This window comes from Ixodes scapularis, unplaced genomic scaffold (genome assembly GCF_016920785.2).
Source record: "Ixodes scapularis isolate PalLabHiFi unplaced genomic scaffold, ASM1692078v2 PGA_scaffold7__128_contigs__length_106722199, whole genome shotgun sequence".
Taxonomy (NCBI): domain Eukaryota; kingdom Metazoa; phylum Arthropoda; class Arachnida; order Ixodida; family Ixodidae; genus Ixodes; species Ixodes scapularis.
In genome coordinates, this window is record NW_024609882.1 from 1056572 (window position 1) to 1081160 (window position 24589).

The following is a 24589-nucleotide window of genomic DNA, read 5'->3' on the forward strand; positions in this document are numbered from 1 at the left end:
CAAAAATGTCGGGAATCCGAGTTAGGTTTCGAATTCGTTTTAGCGTAGAGCTCTTATGCGATTCCGATGCTGAAGCGACTACTTGACACAACCGTGCTTGGAGTCCGAGTGGTCCGAAGAGCCTAAACCGACGCTGATTTACATTTTGGGTCTCGAGGAAGTGACACGGATGTGTTTATGCAAACAATCGATTCGAGCGTTGTCACGTTTCACACCAGCGCACGCGGGAAGCGAGCGACATTCAATTTTAGGAGAGTTAATGTCCGCTTCTAATAATATCTTACGAGAACATTCAGTGGGTCGTAAATGTTCCGGTTCCTCTGTGTATTTATAGACCACCCAGCTGATGAAGTCACGGTTTGGTTGCTGGTTTATTGTGTTCTGTTTTGCATACATAGCTTGCATTTGCCAGCATACACGTAATCGAACGTTGGAAAAGAGGAACACAGTTTGTCAAATATATTATGTTTTATTACCAGGCTCTTGAAAAGTATGGTCCGTGATAGTTTCTCACAATGGTGATTTCGTCGAGGATCTGCCCTTCCTGAAATGGACATAAAAATATCGTGAATGTTGCGCACTGCGGTGTTTGGTAACAGAACATAAGCTCAAACTCGGGCTACAAACTCGAATGCTAGTGGTTTCGATGAGCTATTAGCACCAGCTTCCACTCACAACAGAAAAGCGCTTGCATCCTTTTCTGTCGGAAAGGGTATGTCCGTTGACTTTCCTCACCTTCTCTGCTGACAACTGTTTGAGATTGAGATGCGTCCCGTTGTGTATTGTCATTACAGTGTAGCCGTAGTCTTCGTATCGCACAGCACTCCAGTTGGCTGGATTAGGCTTGAAGGGATTCAGGTCCTCCACGCAACCCTACATTCGCACATAGGAGTCATGAATGCCGATTTAGAACTTCTTTTCGACGGGTTGACAGAGGAAACAGGAAAGATGCTAGAACCGTTCTGCGATGCTCTGGATCTAGTGTTAGTTAATGCCCTAGTTAAATGCGATAGGGAAATCACCTGGCAAATTGAACAAATCCCGCTCAATAATTAACTACTGCCTAATGTCCCACAAACTGTACAACATGTTGTACAGTTTGTGGGACATTAGGCAGCACCTCCTAATCTGCAGCAGATGAGGAAAGTACAAAAAGTATAGGAAGCGACCACAAGAGAAAATAGATTTGGCAGATCAGATCCCGAACAAGCTCAGGAACGGGAAGATAAATCGAGCCTAAATAAAACTCCGCTACAAGAAATATCCAGAATGATTCGAGAATGGACATATGAGGATCTAGTAAGCATTTTTAGGAAGGAATTAGGTGGATATCGTACTAAACAAGGAGGAAAGCGAAAACGAAAGCACGAACTAAAAAGTTTGAGGACACCTAAGCACTTCTTATGAGTTGTGAATGCGAAAGCATGAATGTCGTTCTTCCGCTCCCTTTTAGTTCGTGTGCGGCGTAGTGGCGTGAACGGCCGCGTTTCGCCGGCCAACGGCCAAGCGCGCGCTCTCGTGAAGTGGCCGCGCCGCGCTGAGCTCGGCCATGCAGCCTTCCCGGAGTTTGCCCGGGCGGGCTCTGCGGCCAGGCCCGCACCGTCACCCCTCTTACCGGCGCAGCATGCGCTGCGCCACCATGGAGAGGGCTTTTCTGGTGGCGTTTTTTGGGACTACGCCGCACGAGAGCCAATGGGAGCCTCATTCCTTGATGACGCGCGCCAGCCAGTGGGAGCCTATCCATCAGATTTCTGCTACAAACGAACAGGGGAAGGGGCCCGTTTGGCGCGGCTTCAAAGCTGATGACGTCGGTTCGCTCCATGGGGCAGTTAATGCTTTCGCATTAAAAAGACAGTGGAAGGAGGTCAAGGCAGCCATAGACGACACCAAAAAGCATCTCGGGAGCACAGGTGGTCAAAGAAAAGGGGAGCCATTCCAGCAGAAAGGGCGTCAAAATGGAGACTTTCCAGGAGAGAAAAAAAGGAAGGCATCAGCTTTAATACAGGCCAAAATTGGGAGCACAGGAGTACATGAGTACAGTGGATGATGGAGATCAATAAATAAGATAGGAAAAGGTTGTGGAAGCACATTCAATTAAAGCGTGGGGGAGGAAGACAGAGGGGTGCCAGCACCTACTGACCACACAGGAGGAGATAAGGGTCGACGGGGAAGGGACACAAGGATATATTAGGCAGACAATTGAAGACATTTTTTTCACAACTGGGTGATTTCAGATAAGATCGACCAAAGGGTGGCTGGTCGACATTTTTAAATCAACTGATGTTTTTATATGACATTGTCTAGTGTCTGGTATAAACGAATCCACACTTAGTTTTGACCAGAAAAAAAATTTGGAGACAAGAAAAATCGTAAGGCAGGGAGAGGTGGACAGTTGCAATAACGCGCACTGATGGAGGGGGCAAGTTTGGAAGTGAATAATTAAAACAATAAAATTAGGAGAATTTTAAAACTTTTTACAAACAAACTATGGGTACAACTTGCTTGTAATATAAAGTAATAATATTTATTAAAAATTTATTTAGTTTTCTAAAAATTGCCAAACATGCCTTCTCGAACGACAAATGGCAAACTTTGGAAATCTGTATCTCATGAAATAATTTAATCATTATTACATAACTTGCAGACATTATTTTACTAATATATGGCTATTATTGAAAAAATAAATAAGGTCTCTGAGTGACACAATAGTTACAATATATTTAGGCAAACATAAGAAAAAAATCAAACAAAAATAATTCCAATGCGAATAAAAAAAAACATTACCTTCGATATTTTTTAAATTTGGGTACCCTGTTATACTCTATTTCGGCATTCATTTCTATTAAAAACATTTTGCATCATTGCACTGTGAAAGAAGAAACAACTCCCCAAAGTAGGGTCCTTTTTCAAAGCCTACACTTAGCAGTGTCCTATACAAGAAGTGACTCTGAGTTCCAGTTTCATGAAACTTGCACAAATCTTTTATATACATTTATTCAGATGAGGTCATTGATAAAAAGAGCGATCGGTCACACAGTAAAAGGGAGGAGAAACTATATACAGCATTTTACATAAGCGTACAAAGTGGTATCATATTAGAGACTAATGATTTGAGAAAAGATGATGCAGTGTGAAGTTGTACCTTCCGGTATATTTTACATAAAAAAAAAAAAAAAAAAACTTTACTTCCACTCACAAAAACAAAGATATAATAGTAAGATATTTAGGTTGGCTGTGTATTTACGATTACAAACAATTTCAGGTGACGGATGCCATAGTGCCTAACTGGAGCAGCTTCGATGCTCTCGGTGTATGAATGAATCGTGGCAAGCCGATATATTTTATCCTGCTCGAGGATAACATTCTGGGATTTTTTTTATAGTGATCAGATAAAAATTATCAGTAACCACCAACAAAAACAGTAGGTTAAATACCCCGTGAAGAAAAATGTGATAAATAAGATGTCCCTGCATTCAAAATGAGCAGTCCTTGGGAAATCAAATTCGGCACTTTACGCTAAGGTTTTCCTCGCTGTACCCATTTAATAAAGTTGCTTCCAAGCAGATCCGACTGTCCGTGCTACATATACGTCACAGGTCCCTTCTGTTGATGACTTGCTGAGCCGCCACGCGTGCCAAGACTGAATGCCAGGGAAGGCGCGCACCGTCAGCCACTCTTCTTTTTTTTGTTCACGATACCGAACAACCTCATTTTTGTCCAGATATACAAGATGCACGCCTTTCAGTTTCTTTGATAGAACGCTCACCATTGTCCTGGCCGTCTGAATTGCGCTTACTGAACGTTCTCTCAGGTTGTTCAGCGTGGCCTGGTGCTTCACGAGTCCGCCAACTCCGTCACATGCATTTTTCCCATGTCCAGACGCAGAAAATAACCACTGGGCTTGTGGGCAATCGTCCTTTGCAAATTGGTGAAGCTGGTAGCGATTCTTGAAATGACTGGCGGCGCCGTCACTTACGTACGTCACGTACGAGTATACCGCAACGTTGTCTTCAACCCACTCCTTCACTTTTTCTAGAGCCAAGCAAGCGTGAGCGGCGTCGTGACACAGGTCCTCACTGATGATGGCAAAGCTGTTTGTAGATTTTCTTGTCGTCACTACACATGTAAATATCGAAACTTGTTTTTTTTTTTCCAGTGATATGCTTGCACTTCGTCAGGAAGCACGATGGTCCAGTTTTCAGCAAAGTCAAAATGAAAGACAATGCTCCCGCGTTGCATGCACTGTTTTTCATCGTAGATCGCTTTACCTTGCGTTTGCCGGATATGGTTGTGAAGTACCCAACTTCCAACCGTCACTTGGATGACTTTTAGGAAAGTCTCAGGTTCCAAAGTTTTTTTCACAAGGTCGCCGGACTCCCATGTTGCAAGCACAATCTCTTCATCCTCCGGGATATCAAGCTCCTGGAGTGTAAGAAACTGGCCTTTTGGGCAGTGATCACAGTCTCCTTGAAGGCACAGTTCTGTTGCTGGGTCGCACAGAAATGCCGAGTTCATTTCACCAGTGTTGAATGTTGAGCCTGTAACGTTCTCTAGAGCGGCAATACAAAGATAATAATTGGCGCAGCGCACACAAACGCACACTTCCTGGTGTGGAATACATTGGACCCATCTATAGGGCGCAACGAATAAAATTTCGTTAGCCCAACGCCGGAATCGGGATGCTTGTCTTTGTATATACGGAAGGCCTCTCGTATTGAGCGTGTCATGAAGCGCTTTGGCACGAACGTTTTCTCTCCGTTGAGCATGACAGAGATGACGTCCTTCTGGTTGGGACTTTGGCGCGAACATTGTAGCTCGTCTTTCGTGAAGTACTCAGGGCTCACCTTGCACCTCGTGTGAGGATCCGGCTCATACCACACGCCATGCTTTTCCTTGAGTTTTCGGGATTTACTGATGAGGTACATTGAGGCCTGTGGAATCATCTTTTGAACCTCATTCTTCGTCAGTGTTGACGGCAGGAGTGTAAGCAGTTGACAACGTTCCCGGAGAGAGGTGGCGGTTTCAAAGGCCTGCCGAAAGTTGTCCACCCACTCAGTGCATGTGGAACATGTTGGTTCGGACGACCCCGATGGTGCGTCCCTGTCGTACGCAATACGTAGCCTTGGGCGTATATTCTTGACAGCAACCTGCTCCCGTTCTGTCTGCTTTCTCTTGACATAGGCAGGCCTGTCCCGACTTCTTACGACGCTTGGTTGTCTCAGCGGCGACACATCTGTAGGTAGTATGCTGCGATTTAGATCTTCAATTGCTTCTTCAGCTGGCACAAACATGTCAGGGCACTGCTCTGAGCTTCGCATCGAGATCTCCTTAGTGATGTGCATGAAGCAATGGTAGCACAGGTAGTCCGTCGCACTCACTTAGGTGGAACAGTCAGGCGGAAGAATTTGCTTCAACGAGTTTAGGTCCAACTCGCCAACACTTCGAAAATTCCGCTGCTTTGGTATAGTCTTTTTGTGTTTGCAAAAGTAATCTGCACAAAACACTCGTTCGGAGCTCCAGGACGTCTTCATAATGTATACATAAATAATAGAAATTAAACCCCAACTGATGGCATATAATTGCCAAGTGAAAGAACTACTGGGTGCACAAGTGACAAGTCCGAGGCTAAGGAGCTCACTCACTGCAAACGTACATTTGAAAAGAGAGGTCACAACTGAGGCTGTCGGCAAAGCTTGATCCACGTCAAAGGAAGTCCACCATCCACGTGCACACGTCTCCGAAAGACTGTGTTCAGCTTCTTGGATACCTGTGGGCTTCTGGCAAGGCTTTGATGAGTGCGAAAATACGACCGCCGACTTCTCTTTACGTGCTTGTGTGCCAGAGATAGTTTTTCTCGTGAAGTTTCCTGCGGGACTTTTGTGAACATTCTGTGATGCTCGCGTTCTAGATGTGCCCATTTTCTCACTTTTGACTGATTTCTTGCTGACTTTTTATTTTACTTTAATTTGTTAACTTGTGTTTCATCATCCTATATTTCTCATCACCATCTGTTCCCCCTCCTTTCCCCTGCATTCATTCTCATCAATACTGCAATAACCCAAGCCCGTGAAACTTTTCCACAGCCAGTGAGAAAAACCTCACGTCAGGCAAACACCACCACCACCACCACCACCACCACCACCACCACCACCACCACCACCACCCCAACTGATGGCATATAATTGCCAAGTGAAAGAACTACTGGGTGCACAAGTGACAAGTCCGAGGCTGAGGAGCTCACTCACTGCAAACGTACATTTGAAAAGAGAGGTCACAACTGAGGCTGTCGGCAAAGCTTGATCCACGTCAAAGGAAGAAAGAGGGAACGTCTCCAGACAAAAAATTGTGGTCAGCGGCCTTCGAAAAAGACTTTCCGGAATCGCACTGTCGTCCCTCCACGCGCTGATATGAAAGCACCCGAGCTTCTACCACGTGGTTCATGACACAGCCTGAGCCATGTCGGCGACCGGTTCGCGAGGGGTTGGCGGTGGGGTTACGTTGATGGTCACTCGGATTAGCTCTTGCTGTACTGAGCTACCGCCTGCAGTGCCTTATCGCCGGCTGGTGTCAACAACGAGAACACACACACCCTGTCTACACCAAAACTACAAGCGTTCACCGCACACGCGTCGCCGCCGCTTTTAAGCTTTTGTGAAATTGCTTTCTTTTGCCGCGGAGAACCGCCTTATCTTAACTACGCGCCTGAAATCCTTCCAGGCGGGCGTACACAATATCAAGCGTTTCGAGAAATGCCCGTGGAGTAGAACTATGGGAAAATTCGGAGCCCGCGATGTCGATATCGTCGCCGTTGTGTTAGTACGCCGTCGCGTACTGCAGTCCCCCGTTGGGGGAGGGGGGGGGGGGGGGCGGTCTTACTACGATAACATGGCGACAGCGTTTACACTCTATGTATTTACGCGAGGCTCGAGTATTTGGGGATAATGCTGCCGGTTGGTGTGCCCCTTTGTGCCTGATATTATCGCCCGTGACGCCAGCGAGTGAGATGGCGACAGGCATGACTGCTCAGTAAACAGGCGTCGGCGGCCATGTTTTGCTGGTTGAAGCGAACCCCCTTGTCCTTGACAGCGAGCGGGGAAATGCGAAAAAAAAATTGTATCGGCCGTTTTGCCAGAACTAGCGACGAGTGTCGTCTGCGGTTTCCGGCAACTATTTTGCCATAATCGTGAGCTTAGCGAGGAAATGATTTTTGCTAGCCACAGAACACTATCACGCAGAAAGGGAATGCTTGAACATGTTTTTGTTCTGGATATATATCAGGGATATATATGAGAGAGAGAGAGAGAGAGAGATGAAGGTAGAGCGGAAGAGGGAATAGCATATAGTGTCGCAGGAGAATAAAGTAAACAAAGTTCCTAGTGGCCGAGGCAGCTTGATCTTTTCTCGGATCACTAGTCCGTAATATGATACCTCTTTGTACACAATAGTTTCTCCTTAATTTAAGTGTGTGAACGATTTCTTTAGTTATCATTGGCCTCATCTGAATAAAAATATATAAAAGATGTGTGTTGGTTTCATGAAACTGGAACTCAGAGTCAGTTCTTGTATAAAACACTGCTAAGTGTAGGCTTTGAAAAAGGACCCTACTTTGGGGAGTTGTATCTTCTTTCTCAATAAAATGATGCAACATGTTTTTAATGGAAATGAATGCCGAAACAGAGTATAACAGGTTACCTAAATTTAAAAAAAATCGAGGGTGGTGTTTTTTTTATTTGCATCGGAATTTTTCTTTGTTTGATTTTTTTTCCATGTTTGACTAAATATATCCTAACTATTGTATCACACAGATACCTTAGTTATTTTTTTAAATATTAGCTATATATTAGTAGAATAATATCTGCAAATTATATCATAATGATTAAATTATTTCATGAGATACAGACCTCCAAAGTTTGCCATTTGTCGTTCGAGCAGGCATGTTTGTCAATTTTTAGAAAAATAAATAAATTTTAAATAAATATGATTACTTTATATTACAAGCAAGCTATACCCATAGTTTGCGCCTAAAACGTATTAGAGTTCTCCTAATGTTATCGCTTTAGGTATTCACTCTCAAACGGGCCCCCTCCATCAGTGCGCGTTAATGCAACTGTCCACCACCTCATGCCTTACGATTTTTCCTGTCCCCAAGTATTTTTTCTAGTCAAAACTAAGTTTGGATTCGTTCATACCAGACACTAGACAATAACATATAAAAACATCAGTTGATTTGAAAATGTCGACTAGCCATCCTTTGGTCGATCTTATCTGAAATCACCCAACTTCTAAACCACAAGGGAACGGGACAAGGCTGAAAGTAAGGTTCCAGTAGCTGCAGCTACAGACCTACAGACATGTCCATGGGGCACATAAAGACCACAGGGAAAACAAGCAAGCTACGACATGTGATTAACCAAATAATTACTGGAGGAGACGTATCCAACGATTGGAAACTAAGCAGCATGAGACTAATATATAAAAGCAAAGGAAACAAAGAAAGCATTAAGTAGTACCGACCGATAGCAGTGACATCACTGTTTTACAGGTTAGCTATGAAGATTGTAAAGCGAAAGTTGGAGGAATGCTAATTCTGGGAGAGCTTCGAAATGGATTTTGAAGAGACAGAAGGATAGAAGATAACCTATTCGTCATCACTCAATGGATATATCAATGAAGAGCAAGAGCCCCTTATGGTTAACGTATTTGGATATCAACGGACCATACGACAGTGTGAACCAGAAAACAACTTTGGGACTAGCTGAAGGAGCATAACTTAGATGCGAAGTTGACCAGGTTTCTTCACCTACACAGGTTTCTACACAGACAATAAAATAGTTATATCGGAAGCACAAATTACTCAACCAGCAGTAGTAGAAAGAGGGCTCAGACAGGGCTGCCCACTGCCACCCCTGCTCTTCATGATATATATAAGTGAATTGGAAAAGCAATTAGTGGAGAACAATTTGGGTTTTGATGTGGTTTATATGAAAGGAGGAAAAAAGTGAAAGCCGCTTACAACTCCCTGTAACGCCGAATTAGAGCGCAGCTCTTGAGGAGGAGGAGGGAAGAGCGCTGGGGGGGGGGAGGGGGGGGTTAGACTAACCAGGGGGGGTCACGTGACCCCCAATGCCGATGATGTCATCACTGACGTCACTGATGATGTCATCAGTGACGATGACGATGCGGGTACCGATGACGTCATTAGTGACGTCACTGATGACTTCACCAGTGATGATGACGATGACGATGCGAACGTCGGTGACGTCATCAGTGATGATGACGATGACGATGCGGATGCCGGTGACGACATCAGTGACGTCACTGATGACGTCATCAGTGATGATGACGATGACGATGCGGATGTTGGTGACGTCACCGGCATTTACATCATCATCATCACTGATGACGTCACCGGCATCCACATCGTCATCGTCATCATCACTGATGACGTCACCGGCATCCACATCGTCATCGTCATCATCACTGATGACGTCACCGGCATCTGCATCGTCATCGTCATCATCACTGATGACGTCATTATCACTGATGACGTCACCGGCATCCACATCGTCATCGTCACTGATGACGTCACCGGCATCCACATCGTCATCGTCATCATCACTGATGACGTCACCGGCATCCACATCGTCATCGTCATCATCACCGATGACGTCACCGGCATCCGCATCGTCATCGTCATCATCACTGATGATGACGTCATCAGTGATGATGACGATGACTATGTGGATGCCGGTGACGTCATCAGTGTCGATGACGTCCTCGGGGGGTCACGTGACCTCGGGGGGTCACGTGACCTCGAGGAGGGGGTCACGTGACCTAAGGGGAGTCACGTGACCTAAGGGGAGTCACGTGACCTCACGGGAGTCACGTGACCTCAGGGGAGTCACGTGACCTCGAGGAAGGGGTCACGTGACCTCAGGGGAGTCACGTGACCTCGGGGGGTCACGTGCCCCCCCCCCCCCACGAAGTCACGTGACCCCGGTGGGGGGCTCGCGCGGTGCATTATGGGACATTTCCCATGATGCACCGCGCGGTTACGCCGACGCCGACGCCGACGGCGACGGCGACGCCAACGGCGACGGCGACGCCGACGCCGCTCAAGCCGGAAACGGGCCCCTAAGAGCTGCGCTCTAAAAATTTATTACAAGTAATCCCAGGACTAATCTACGCAGCAGTGGCGTCACTAGGGTCAACGGCACCCGGGGCGATGACCGCGGCAACCCCCCCCCCCCCCCCCCCGCTCGTCGCCCGCCGCGACTCCCCCCCCCCCCCCCTCCGCTCGTCGCCTACCACGACCCTCCTCCCCCCCCCCCCCCCCCCCCCCACCCCGCCATTGCTCATAAGTCATTACAGATAACCGCGATACATTACAGGAACTAACTGGAAAATGTGGAGAGGAAGGGGGACAGCTTTGGCCCGAATATTAGTAGCGACAAGTCTGGAATAATGGTGCTCAAGGAAAAGAGGGAACCCCTGAAAATACAAGAGAGTGAAATAGACCATGTAGAATAATACAAAGATCTGGGAGCATTGCTCAATGAGGGAAGAAACTATCTACAGGGGAACATGAAGAAAATATAATTAGAAATGGTAAAAGAAATTCAGCTATTATGAAACTCGAGGCACTACCCTTAGCAAAAAGAGGCAGTACTTCAAACGAAGTTGAAATATATTTAGTATGAATATTCATTTTGTATTTATTCTGTATTATTTTGGCCGCATTCGAAATACGCGCGTAATGTATTCAAAATACATTATAAATATGAATCAAAAAATATTTTAGATTTACCAAAAATATTATTCATTCACCCTCAAGATGCCATTTGTGGATTAAAAACCGGTTACACAATTTTTTTTTATTTTCGATTTTGTCAGCAAATGGTGTCCCTGTGGTATTTGAAGGCACTACTAAATACATCTCACAAAGCCACATTAGAAACGAACACAAACACAAACACCATGACGCACTGAAGAGCTCATTCACAGACCCGTTGACTGCTCGAGAGCCTTATATAGCCTACATATTGAAGGTAATAATTTTTTCGGTGACCACCTCTGCGCTTATTAAGGTTACAAGTATTCGATCTTCTCCTCGGGAGTCTGTCAAGGGGGAAACAGTGTTTTGAAGTTCGTGGACGATATCTCTTACTAAAAGGCATTGGTACAACTAATAACAATTCGGCACAGTCCCTAAAACAATATCCACACAAACGGCTCATAAAATACATTTTATTGCTTCTCTGCGTAGCACCACTCAGGGCGAAGCGAATCAAGGCAGTTTCTTCACTTTAAAATACTGTAAACGACTTTATTTTCGTGAGGACCTCATTCTCGCAAAGTTGGCGAATCGCCTACAATTCCGAAAAATAGGTCCCGTGAACAATTCCGGCAAAATGTAAAAACATTAAAATCCATATTGCGATCCCAGCGCGTCGCGAAAATTAGAATTTGCGAATTATTCCTAAACTCCAACTTTGAGCTAAATCGCGAAATATTGAGCCCGCGAAAAATAAATATTTTACAGTAGTTGTTTTGCCTTTCCTTTTTAGTAGTTGACTATTTAATATGGTAGTTAATGTCACTGTATTAAAGTCACTATTCACATCACGTACAATGGTGAGTATACACGTTCAGTGAACTAACATTGTGCTAACAAAACCACGCCAAAAGTATCTGTTCACAGCACCTGCTGAAGCTTTCCAGCATCAGCAAATGTTGTGGTTGTAGTTCCCGAACCCCGTTTGTGATTGGTGTGCAAGGAACTGATCAGGTGTGTTCTTGATAGAAAAAAGGAAACAATAACATAAACTGGGCTGATTTATCAGTGCGATACTGCGCAATTCAATTGTCAAACTAATCAAATGTATTTAGGCGCTTCAGTATACTCCATATCTGCTTGAAGTGAACTTCAGAAGGGGAGCTTTTAAATATTTTGGTAGTTTAAGTCAAACTACCAAAGTATTGCAGTCAAAAGGTACTTAGAGTATAACACAACAGTATTTACGATTTTCAGGTATTTTAAGAGTATTCTGCACGTATTCTTGATTGCTTCATTTTTTTAGGGTTGGAGTATATTTTGCATGAATTAAATAAATATTTCAAGAAATATATGTGAAAGGTATTTTGTGCCTATTAATTTAGTATTTACATATTTCAAAACGCATGAAGGGAACTTCAAATGTAGTTTAAGTAAAGGTATTTTAAAATGATTTTTAGAAGTATATTTCAGTACTAAGTAACAAAAAAAGAAGTTTATATTTTCGGTATATTTTTCGTGTACTTACAATTATGAATTGTATTTCAAATACACTCAAATTAGAATATGGTATATTTCAAACGTATTAGTTTTCGCTAAGGGTATGGAAATGATTATAATGCAATTAAATGCAAAGGTGCAAGCGAGCTGGACAAGAATGACAAAAATAATCCCTGGAGAAGGGGAACAAGAGGGACAAAGGACAAACACAGCTAGGGGATTGTTGGTAAAGCGCTGGTAGAGCGCAGGGCAGAGAAAAATTGGGACTCCCTCCCGGGTGGCTCCGGCCCAAAGTCTCAGCCCTGTTTCCTAGTGGTCCCGGTTGGGGTAGCGCCGAGTAGGTTTGACCAGAAGAAAATCGACGACTCCCTCGCTGAGTGTGAAGGCGGTTCGGTGACGCCTTTAGTTTTTTGCCCAATCCCCCAAATGTCATCCTGGTGATATCCCCACACCGCCTCGCGATAGTTACAAAAATGCAGGGGAAGCAAATTGGCTTCGGGATCTCGGAGGCCATGGGAGAGCAATAATATGTTTTGGTTTCTAAGCTACAGCTTACGCCACCTATAGGTGGCGTAAGCTATCACCCGTTATGAAGGGTAAAGCCATTAGCATCCATCCATTCATTCACAAAGGATTCGGACGCGGGTCCGCGGGTCGTACTTTTCAGAGGCACAAAGGGGGACAGCGGCTTTATCACTGGGGCGCGCGTTAACGCCCACACTCATTTACACCGCTCCGCGGCGACAGTCTGCGGATGGGTCATTAAAAATATTAAGTTATTAATAGGGTGACATATTCCTCAAGGTAGAAAACGGGACATGCCTGTTGGGGGCTGGGGTTTAAAAGATTGAGCTTGGGAGGAAGACTTTAATGAAATAACTGCTCTCCTTTCAAAACGTTACCATATTGCCCTAAGCCCTAGGGCCTAGGGAACAGTCCCACTCACGGTTCAGTTGCATGCCCTCATTTGGATGGTCCTGCTTCGTGTCCTTCGTTAGTGTGGGAGTATTTTGCCGACGACTGAAGTTTCCTAAGCGGGACTTTATCCTGCAAGACTCGGCTGTAAAAGTCTGCGCACACATATATACAAAAAAGAATCACGTCCCGAAAACGGGACATGATTCTTCATTGGGACAAAAAGACGGGAAGGCAGAAGCAGACCTCAAAAACAGGACTGTCCCGGCCAAAACGGGACGTCTGGTCAGCCTAGTTATTAACCCACCTGGCCCACACGTGCACACCGCTTCGCGGCGCCCCACCGGCGGTCCAATCTTCGCTGTCCCCCGTTGCACCTCCGAAAAGTCAGTTCCTTTGAACGCTATGTCAACGTTTGTCACCCAGAACGTCTCCCGAGTACCGAGGCGGGGCAGCAACGACGGCTTCAAAATAGCGACGTAACGAGCCTATTCGGGGCGCAGCACGGTGGGAGCTACACGTTCGCCGGGCCTATCAGTCACCTAGCTTTCATCACGTGACCTCTCTAGATCTAATCACGACCCAAAGGCCTCGAACGTTCGGACCTGGCGTGTCCTTTGTTTCACGAAACGACGCAACATTGAGCATCTAACCCCAACGAGCCACGCACAGCGTGTCAACGTGCTGAAACGGAGTGACGCTAAGGTTTACTTTTTGTTGAAACACGACGTAAGACAAAGCTTACCGCTGATCCAGTTGTGATGTGAACTGGTGCTCCTGGATTTGTGTAGGGCTTATAGCTCCCGTTGTAAACCTAAATGGAACGAGAAGTTTTTGATGTATTCGTGATTTCGACCGAATATATTACGATCGCCTTTTTCTTTTTGGGACGTACAGATTAACTACGAGAGAAATGTATTGAAGCACGAATAGCCTTGCCTTGCGGTCGTAGACAGGCCAGAGCCTTTCGTAGGAGTGCTCGTGAGCCCAGAACTCGAGATCGACTCCGTACTTGTAGAAGAGGTCTTCCAGCCCGAACAGGTGAACGAGAGGGATGCCCTTGCGGATCTGCGTTTGAGAAGGGTGAGGCACGGGTGTTCTGACGTTCCTCGAGGATTTCCCAAAAATGCCGTTCACTAACGATGAACCGGGGACGCTGCAAGCCATCCCAGCGGCCAATACAGCGCTGTGAACGTACCACGTGACCATGCGCCCCGCACGTCGCTGCGCCTCTCCTAAACGTCACGTGGAGTTCACATGGAGTTGGATTGGCTCTCACGGTTCGTAGCGTCCTTTGCAGTTCATCGTGAAGCGATCTGGTGTCCACCATGGTCTTCAAAAATAAAAGCGGAAGATAGCGCAGAGAAGCTCATTAGTAGCTACAATGGCTTACTGCATTAGAGACGGTTGCGCAGGAACCGCATCTAATGGTGGTGACCAAGCTTTCACCGGGGTTCTAGTCTTTAGCAAGAACTAGGACTCGGCCCGTGCGTGATGGTGTTTTGTATGTCTTGAAATTTGACACCTTCGCTTCACAAAGCTTGGCAGCTCAGACACTTCATTCCTTATGGACGGTCGTGCATAGGGTTGGTTAGTATACAGGGATACTAACGATGCTCTCCTTGAAACTGCAGTCGTTTCGACCTTCATTGCTGCAGTACATGGGCCGGTGACCCATGGTTATGATCCACGGCCTCTTGGCTCGGTTCTCGGGCTTCGTTGCCTCCTGCCGGAGAAGAAAGAAAATCCCAATGGAAAGAAGACCAGGAAAAACACAAAATAGAAAACATACTCTTTTTTTTTTCTTTTTTTCTAATATTGCAGAGCGCAAATTCGTCTGCTTCTTTTGCTGGGGTTGTGGTGACGTCAGAAGGCCGAGCTTTTATTGACTCTGATTGAAGGAAAGTGGCCCTCAAGGCAGCTTGCTTTGAGGTTACCTACTATCAACCAGAGCCAATCGGAGCTCGGTGTTCTGACGTCACCAGAACCCCAGCAAAGGAAGCAGACGAACTTGCGCTCCGTGCACCACTGTTTCACGGTCACTTTATATTTCTTCAGAATGTAATCCCTTAATGTTTAAAGAATCGACGAGTCAGTTCGTAATTTCGACTCTGCGCGTTCCCCGCGGCTGACTGTTGGGGCGTGTTTCTTTCTTGTATGAGAGTTCTATCACATTCGTCACACAGAAACGGTCTGCAGACATGCTCGAAGCACATACAAATATACGAAGAAAACACGATTAAAAACAAAACAAAAAAGAAAAAGAAAAGAAGAAGGAGAAAAAAGAAGGAGGGGTGCGTTACAGTTTTAGCTGCTTTTGAGCAACTAAACATGAACTAATCAAATCAATGTTTGCAGAAAAAAATAACGCAATTTTACGCGTATGCGAGTACATTTTTCAACATTACCAAGAATGCAAATGCATTTTATTGAACTATATTATTAGCCCCTGTTATTACTGTTTTAAGTATTACTTTTTTAATCACAAGCTTTGTTGCATATTTATGACTATTTACTGTTTGATGATCTATCCTTTCCAAGTTGTAGAATTTTCTTTTCCGGTTTGTGTTGTGGGCTACTTTTGATGTTTGTGCTAAAGCGCAGTAAGGCATCATCATCATCATCATCATAATCGGTCTCAGTATTATCATTATCTTACTTTGAGATCTTCTTCGAGCCAGTGGTACTGGTTTGCGATTTGCGCGTACCCGTACTCGACGAAAAAGTAGAACTCAGTGGAGAAGCTGATGATGTGAGCGGGTCCTAGGTCGAAGCTGGAACGAGAACGGAAACAATACGGTCGTACTTTGTGTTTCTTTAAAAATACGCACGCACGAACACACGTGTGCACAATAAAACATAAAATGTACTTAGGATTAGGTTGCTTCTTTTCGCACAAATCTAAAACGAATTTATTGTACGCATATATTTTTCTCTGCGCTCCATACCGAGACGAATACGCGTACGTGAACACACTTTGTGCTCGTACAGGTGTCTTCGTCTATACTTTGAAAACCAAGTAACCCGTTTCGAGGACAGGTGAGGAACCCGGGGGGCTTTTGCATCGAAGCTGCAATCTCGAACTCCTCAACACACGTCCCGCGTTTTTCGAAAATTTAATGTAAGAACGGATCAATCAACGTCCTACCTAAAGAAGTGGTTGTTTATACTGCCGCTCTTGTCCACCATGCTGAATCTATTGACGTAGTTGGAGAAGTTGCTGGAAAATAAAGGAAGTGGATACGTACAGCTTTTCAGAGTGTCATCCTGCGAACAGACACTTCGACAGCTTGTTTGTGCACAAGATGCGTTTGTACAGGGACGCACTTACTAGCTGTTCTCATGGTTGCCGACGCAGGTCATGTACGGAACGTACGCGGCCACGGGCTCGATTTGTCGCATGAATTCATCCCCAACACGAGCGTTGTCCTGTGGAGAAATATAAGATGTGAGTTTGCCGCCGGACTGAATCCGTCCATCCCCCACCAGTCCTTCTTCCAACAATACTCCACCTCTTAGCCACATGAGGTACGAGGTGGTGCAAAGCCTACACTACAGAATGCTGAAAATATATTTTATTAATGTAGTTTATTGTTCCTGCGTTTCCGAACATACCGCTTTAGTTTTCTTGGGGTTTAGTCAACGCTAATTGTAAACTCGAGAGAATATGTTGGCACTCTTCAGAAGTTTAACACTGGAAAAGCGAGTTTCGAGTGCCTTTGCTCCACACGAAGGAGAGCGGGGAAAAGATAGCGAAAGCGAAATAACACCGTGAGCAATATTCTTTAGCGTCCTATAGAAACAATAAGTTTTTCAGGTTTGTACTCACAGAATCCATATCGTACGCGAAGTCACCTGAAACACGAACGTAGCTATAAGTTCAGATGATCTATCACGATTACCAGGGTACTGCAATAGTATAGGAGGTTATAGAACTGCGATATGGCCATGAATAGGTGTTCTCATCTATAAACAAAAAAAAACGGGCCTTGCAACTGCCACGAGTTTATTTATTCACAGGGGCCCGATGCACGATCCCAGATTGGAAGTAGTTCTGCAAAGCTGACATTTCAGGTCAAGCCCACTTCCCGCGATGTAAACATTTAAACAATTCAAATGTAACTTGTAACACAAGATATCGTTTGAAGGATAAATAATTAGTACGTATAATTACAGTCAAACACTTCAAATACAGTTAGTTCACCTACTTGTCAAATTTTGCACAAGGTTACCAGGAAAGCAGAAGTATGAAGAAGATTAAATGTTTCTTAGTAAGTTTGTCACAGGTATGATGTTAACGCATGCCATGTGTGCGCAAATACGACCTCAACGAAATTTCCACAAATGTTAATGTTTTGTCAGTGGACATCCTCAGGATCAGTCTATTGCCTGGGGGGTGGACGTCTAAAAACTGCCCAGAGGACTTTTCCAGCCTTTGTTTGTGCCAAGTGCGTCGCGGCCTATACAAAACCACAGCGTCTTTGTCTGCCGCGTGATCAAGACAAGCCGGCTCACCCACGTGGAGAACAGCGTCAATACTTCCTTTCTGGGCTTCCTCCTGAAGGAAAGGAAGGGACTGGGCGTTCACGTTGCCCATGTCCCCGAACACGGCCAGTCGCGGGCTCCAGTGCTGACCACTCCTCATGGCTCGAAAGAAAAACAGGGAGCTCCAGCCCATGTTGGAACCACAGTGGTACCCTGCGTCACAGTCGCTGTTGGGTGCCGCGGTTCTACAGACATGAAGAACCGAGTTATGGGAGAAGTCTAACAAGTCCTTGCAGTTGTGCCTTTCCCGCGACTGAACCTTAGCTGATTTCATAGATTCTCATAAAAAAAGCGCGCTATGTAGTAGCTGCTGTGACGTTACTCAGAGTGCGCCATTAGTTGGGCCCGTTCTCTGAGAACGCATTGGACACGAGAGATGCGTCAGCGTCCGCCGAGGTCTTAGATCCACGCTCTTTGTCTAAGAAATGGCGACCGACAATACTGCTTGATGAGGGTATGATTAGCTCAGAGAGCCAATCACAGCCATCTACGAAGAGTGAAGAGAAAATGACACGTGGCTCGCTCACTCAATACTCGTGGTCGTGAACGAAGTCCGCGAACTTACTGTACAAGGAGCCGGGTTGGAGGCCGGTCAACGTGACCCTGTGAATGAAGATGACCCGGTGTTCGGCCCCACCGTCCTTAAACTTGGTGCTGTTGTTGCCCACTGCCCTCTGGTCCAGACTCCCTTGTCCAAACTCGACCACTGACTCGTGAGTCTCGTTGAAAGTGGTCCACGTGACGATCATTTGGGTCGGGTCCACTGAGCACGAGAAGACATCAGTGATCGGAGGTCAGAGGACGGTTGCCCTTTACATCATTTACAGCGCACTAGTTTTGTCACGTTTTTTTATCATTATTTACATTTTAGATCCAGTATATGATCCTATTCTTAACGCATTAGATCTTACACCCCAAAACCAGAGATGGCAAACTTACTCTCAAAAAGTAATTAAATTACATTACTCATTGCTTTTCTGAAAACAGCAGAAATAAAAATAAATTACATCATACAAGTTACTCCAGACTAAAACTGATGACATTACATTACAATTACTTTTCAAAAGTAATGAAATTACTTTGACATTACTTTTTAATGCTTTGAGGCAGTCATTCGTCCTCATTGTATTTACAGTTTATGTAGCAAACCTCAGATCTTCCTTTTTACACCGCAACAGTCTTGTGCTCCTCAAAGTGAACCACACTGAACAGTCGTTTTGCTGGCGCACACAACACAAATTAAACATCATGAATAGCTTCTTCTTTAGCCTCAAAGACAGTAGCGCCGTCTTTCCTGCACGGCATGTTGATCCTGCTCCTCACGTGACTGAATTCGGCGAACAGCGGCGCCGCGCTCAAAAGCAGGGGAACGTACGGCCTGGAGCGTGCAACCTGTACTTTCCTGCACATCATTTGATCCGGCTCCTCACCTGATCGGATCTCGGTGAATAGCGGCGCGGCGGCACGTGGCCAAATCTGCGATCGGGCACTCTGCAGGTCTATTCACACGATGCATCTTGTTGGCGAATCTTGTGTCGCGAAACTAGGTTTCGGGAAACAGATTCCCCGTCTGAACGCGACCAAAAGAGTGGCGCGTCTCCGAAAAAAGTGGCGCGTGTTTCTCGCTTCTGGAGCAATTTTTCGCTGAAACCTCACCGAGGCCTGTCAATCACCCGAAGGAGGAACGCGCGGACGCTGCCGAGCTTTTGCAGTATAGTCTGATTTCTGTCCGATTTCGTATCCAAGCCAAAGAAAAAAAAAGTGAAAGCCGTTTACAACTCCCTGTAACACCGAATTAGAGCGCAGCTCTTGAGGAGGAGGAGGGAAGGGTACTGGGGGGTTAAGTGACCTGGGGGGGTCACGTGACCTTGGGGAGTCACGTGACCATGCCGATGATGTCATCAGTGACGTCATCAGTGACGATGACGATGCGGACTCCGATGACGTCATCAGCGATGATGACGATGACGATGCGGATGTCGGTGACGTCATCAGTGACGTCACTGATGACGTCATCTGTGACGATGACGATGCGGATGCCCCCAAAGTCACGTGACCTGGGGGGTGTCACGTGACTTTGGGGGGGGGTCACGTGACCTCGGGGGGGGGGTCACGTGACTTCAGGGGGTCACGTGACTTTGGGTGTCACGTGACCTTGGGATGACCTTGGGGGTCACGTGACCTTGGGATGACCTTGATTACGCCGACGCCGACGCCGACGGCGACGCCGACGCCGCTCAAGCCGGGAACGGGCCCCTAAGAGCTGCGCTCTAAAAACAAACACACACACAGACTTGGCGAACGACAAGCGGAGAAGCGGTGCGTACGGGCGATGAGTCTTCTTACTCGTTTGGAGGTGTGTGAACGGCGAATTAGCAGTGCGGCTTGATGGCGCGGTGCAGGTTCATCAACAGTCGCGACGAGTGCAAGCACCGCACATAAACATGATGGCTGGGGATAACTCTTTTTATTAGCGGTGCAAAGATGTCCGAAATTCTTCGAGATCATCCGCATGTCCCTTGACGTTAGCGGTCTTTCCCGGGTTTGGTAGTAAACCCAGCGAGCCGAATCTGACGAAGTTCATTGAGTGAACAAACTGTCTCTTCACACTGTGCGTACTTCATATCATTTTGATGCGAAACGCTTCATATTCCCGGAGCAGATGACAAGGTTTGGCGAAATTCTCGTGAGGCAATACGTCACAGGTTTCGCGCGTCAAACTCCACGTGTGAACAGGCCAATTTTGCAAAATCTCGGTTTCGCTAAACTGTGGCGCGTTGAAAAGATGCGTCGTGTGACTTATGACTCCGTCGTCGAACATCCACGCTTTGCGCGCGGCGGGCGGCACATTGGGAATGGCAACGAGGGTAGAACAAAAATGAAAGACGTTTACAACACCCCATAACGCCGAATTAGAGCTCCGCTTTTTTTTTTTTAGCTACGTTGCATGAGTGTCCGTTGTGATGTATTTTTAGCTACGTTGCATGGGTGTGCGTTGTTATGTATTTTTATGTTTTTTTTTTCATTTCTTGCATAATTTCTGTGTTGCCCCCTCCTTATGTAATGTCCTCGACAGAGGACCCTTAAGGATTAATAAATGAAGATGAATGAATGAAGTAGGAGGAGGCAAGGGTACTGAGGGGAGGGTATACCCCTCAACCTCACCTCCTTATCCTGCCTGCTACTCCTCCGCCCCTCCTCCTCCTCCTACCCTCATCCCTCAAATTCCTCCCATCCTCTCATCCTCCTCCCCCCTTCTCCCCTCTTTTCTACTGCCCTTCACCCTCCTCCTCCTCCTCCTCCTCCCCGCGCGGTGCATTATGGGACATTTCTCATAATGCACCGCGCGGTAACGCCGACGCCGACGACGACAGCGACGGCGACGGCGACGCCGCTCGAGCCGGAAATGGGCGCCTAAGAGCTGCGTTTTAAAAGGGGGGGGGGGGTCCTCTTGGTTCATGACAAGCAGCCCTTTGGATTCGCGGAGATTTTGAAGGACCCCTGTCAACAAGTTCAGAGTTACTGCATGTAGATATTGTTGACTGTCTTCTCTCCACCTCTGTCTTTTTTCTGATCGCTATCACCATTCTGCACTTCCCTCTTCGTCTCTCTCTCTCTCTCTTTCTTTCTCGCTTCCAATCCCCCATATATACACTGTTCCTTAAAATGATATGCGTTGACCCAGGGGTGTTGGGGGTGCATCAGTTATTTTAGGAAATGGCGGCGAATTTTGAACAAAGCTAAGTGGCCGCAGTTTTACTCTCGCTTACGAACTATTTAACACAATCAACCAATGACACACTTATTTTTATCGGTCTTATAGCCGCCATTAATTCAATCAGAAAAACGACTGGATGACGTCTCGAAAGCCGATAGTGCGTTTTCACATGACTATACGACATTTTTTGTTAAAGGTTGGTTAACTCTTATACTCGAACTCAGAAGTTGTGCATATAGTACTGGGAAAGAAAAGGACGCTAGCGTGCGGTTCTTGAAAAAGCTTAATTTTACCGAGACCAAATTTAGGGAATGTACTTTGAAGTCGGAAGTTGTACTTTCCTCGGAAAGTACCAGAAAAAAGTATTTTAAGAGTAGTACAAGTATCTATTCAGAGAATGTAGTACTTCAAGTAAAGTGGAAGTTTTCTGAATTTACTTGAAGTAGTTAAGTACCGTACTCAAAGTAGTTCCCAACACTGGTGGAGATAAAGCCAGCCTTTGTCCCAGCTGCACTACTCGAACGCCTTTGAACGCCTGCGTCGCGCGTTTGGCTCTCGTATTTGAACGAGTTCGACGAGCGCAGTGCAGATAACGGCAGCTAGCTTTAGGTCTACTGTCGAGATCGGTTATAACGAAGTCAGGGGAATCGAAAATAACTTCGTTATATCCGCTATTTTGTTATAACCGACTTCGGTTTAACGAAATTCAAAATGGAATGGGAAATCGTAATCGCTTCGCTGTAGCCGCTGTTTCGTTATAACCGACTTCGTTATAACCGGTCTCGACAGACCCACTTATCATTCGAACCATAGCTAGGCCTAATGACGTCCCCGCCCGCGCTCGTCTCCTCCTCTCTCTCAATTTCTTCGAGGAGCTTTGTGACGTATTGCGGAGGCACGGACGCTAGAGTGGGGATTTAGTAAACGCTTTCGTTGCGCGAGTGCCAACCTGTTCGTGTCTGCACACTGTTTTATGAGCTCGCTTCTGGGTGACTTTCTGAGCGCATAAACGCTGAGGACTCCATAGTAGAGGCTGACGACGAGCAGGGTAATCGTGATAAGCGATAATTTTTAACAAGCTAGATGAACGATGACCGTTTGGGAGAGCTTGCAAACCAGTGTGCAGACGACGAACATCCGGTGTCGTCTTTTTTAGTTTACCCTTGTCTCCGGCTTGGTAATTAAAAAATCCAACATGCGAGATGAAAAAAAAAAAAAAAAGGCAAGGCATTACAATTTGGAACAAGTAAAAAAAAAATACAGAAAGGACAAAGTAAGAATGATAAACAGTCGCGATTAAAACGTGAGCTTTTCCCAGTGGTGTGGCGAGAGCATTTTCCCGCGTACCGGAAGTTCCGCAATTCAAAACGGCGGCGCCCACTCTGAAAAGGTCTAAAGAAAGTAGAAATGCACAATCGCCGTTTTTGCTCTTTCTTTAATATTTAATTACTTCTGAGTTGAGCTTTAAAAATATACATAGAACGTCTTACGAAACGACGATCGAGTGCCCGATGTCAGGTGTAGGCAACCTGCAACGCTGTTTGATTTGGGACTATAGTATCTAGTAACTGAAGCAAGAAACATTGCGTATGCCTGGGAGTGGCGGCTGTGCTGTTCAAACGTGAGCTGTTACCAACGTTACTAAACCACTCATTTGGGAAACCCAATCTTGAAACCTGGGCCGCTGGCGCCCACTGAGACCGAGCTAAATACGATAACAGCTCCACCCTTTAGCGACGAGTGGAAACATGAAAGTTGCTTTACATTTATACTGCAAGATGGCCCTGCGAGATGGCGCCACCGGCCCATCTCGCAGGGTTCCGTGACTCGACGAAACCAGTAAGTGCAGCCGTGCAGTTCACGGAGTAGCCGCTGCGGGAGAAATGGCAGCGTTGCGATCGCCATTAGCTCGGTACTGGGATAAGGATCGGCACCACTTTTTGAGAGGAGGCTCTATGGCAGTTTCCCAACTGAGGGGTTTTAGAACGTTGGCTATTACTCCGATGGCGCAGCTTAACCTAGTATCTGAAGCAAGAAATGCTGGGTAGGCCAGGGAGCCGTCACGCGTGACTGTATACGTATCACGGGGGTGTGCTTTTACTGCGAAAAAAGTATCAGGCTTTTCGCTGCGTCATGCTTCAATATGTGTGCGTTGCGTTCGTATACATACTGCCGTCGGTACGCAATGGGGGGCTTATCGTGTGTTTTTAATTTGAATATAGAGATGCTTGTGTGCTTGCATATTTTTACACGACTCTATTTTGTGTGTATTTCAAGTGCGTGTGCTTAACCCAGTAGGCTTTCGAGCTGTTGGTTTGCACAAGGAGAAAATAAACATTGATTGATTGATCGTTCACCCTTTGCCAAGTTACAACGATAAGGCATAACCGCGGGCTCTCACACTGCTGGCGCTGTTTGGCTGTTGCCGGCTGGCTCTATACGCTTAGAATTAAGTTTTTGCAAGCTGTGCCAAATGAACTACTTACCAGTCCTTATGGCCACTGCCTGTATATATAGAGCCCCAGCAACAGCCCTCACTGTAAACCAGCCGCAAGACACAGACTAGTAACTCACCTCCGTAGGACAGATGAATCTGCTCGGGCTCCACATAGACAACGCCACCCACCGGCGTCTGCACCGCAAGGGCCAAGACAACTACACTGACGGCCTGGACAACAGTAAGTGCCATCTCGCCGAGGTCCGACGCCTTGAAGCGCGAGCGTTACACGTCTTTGCTTCTACGGTACGTGAAGTTTCCGTCCCTTGGAACGCGGCTTTCATGAAACAGAGCGAAGACAAACAAACGATCGAGTCTGCATGATCAACGCACTGAAGAGCAGTCAGAGGAAGTTCCGTTGTCACGGGGGTCTGGATCGTGTGCCCTTGTGCACAAGAGGGAGTTTAGATGTGGGAGAATCGTGATGCCCAACAGGAAACTCAAGAGGCTGCGCGCTTATCGGCTTTTCAGCGATATTTTCCCTTCCCTCTTTCGTGGTTTCTCTATTATCGCCTATCGCGTCGGCATCGCGCGACCGCTATGCATGCTCTTGCAGAGGCAGCGGTGCATGGGACAAAACGTCTTGTTTGCGGGCTTTCGTTGCGCATCGTTCAGGTATAGACCCGATACCGTCCTTGTT

General features: G+C 46.2%; 1 protein-coding gene across 2 annotated transcripts; it reads right to left on the reverse strand.

The window, feature by feature from the left end:
- Nucleotides 1–449: 449 nt before the first annotated feature.
- On the reverse strand, nt 450–24407 carry LOC8043990 (acid phosphatase type 7). 2 transcript variants are annotated; one of them, XM_029974317.3, is made up of 12 exons: nt 24027–24407; nt 18300–18497; nt 17705–17887; nt 17019–17044; nt 16521–16618; nt 16338–16409; nt 15849–15963; nt 14802–14915; nt 14129–14257; nt 13935–14003; nt 736–873; nt 450–544 (listed from the first exon to the last, which is right to left on the reverse strand). In XM_029974317.3, the coding sequence occupies exons 1-12, from the start codon at nt 24139–24141 to the stop codon at nt 473–475; spliced, it is 1329 nt and encodes a 442-aa protein (XP_029830177.2). In that variant the 5' UTR covers nt 24142–24407; the 3' UTR covers nt 450–472. The 2 variants fall into 2 exon arrangements, with proteins under 2 accessions (XP_029830177.2, XP_040062726.1); XM_040206792.1 differs by lacking the exon at nt 16338–16409 and having other exon boundaries at nt 24027–24392.
- Nucleotides 24408–24589: the final 182 nt, after the last annotated feature.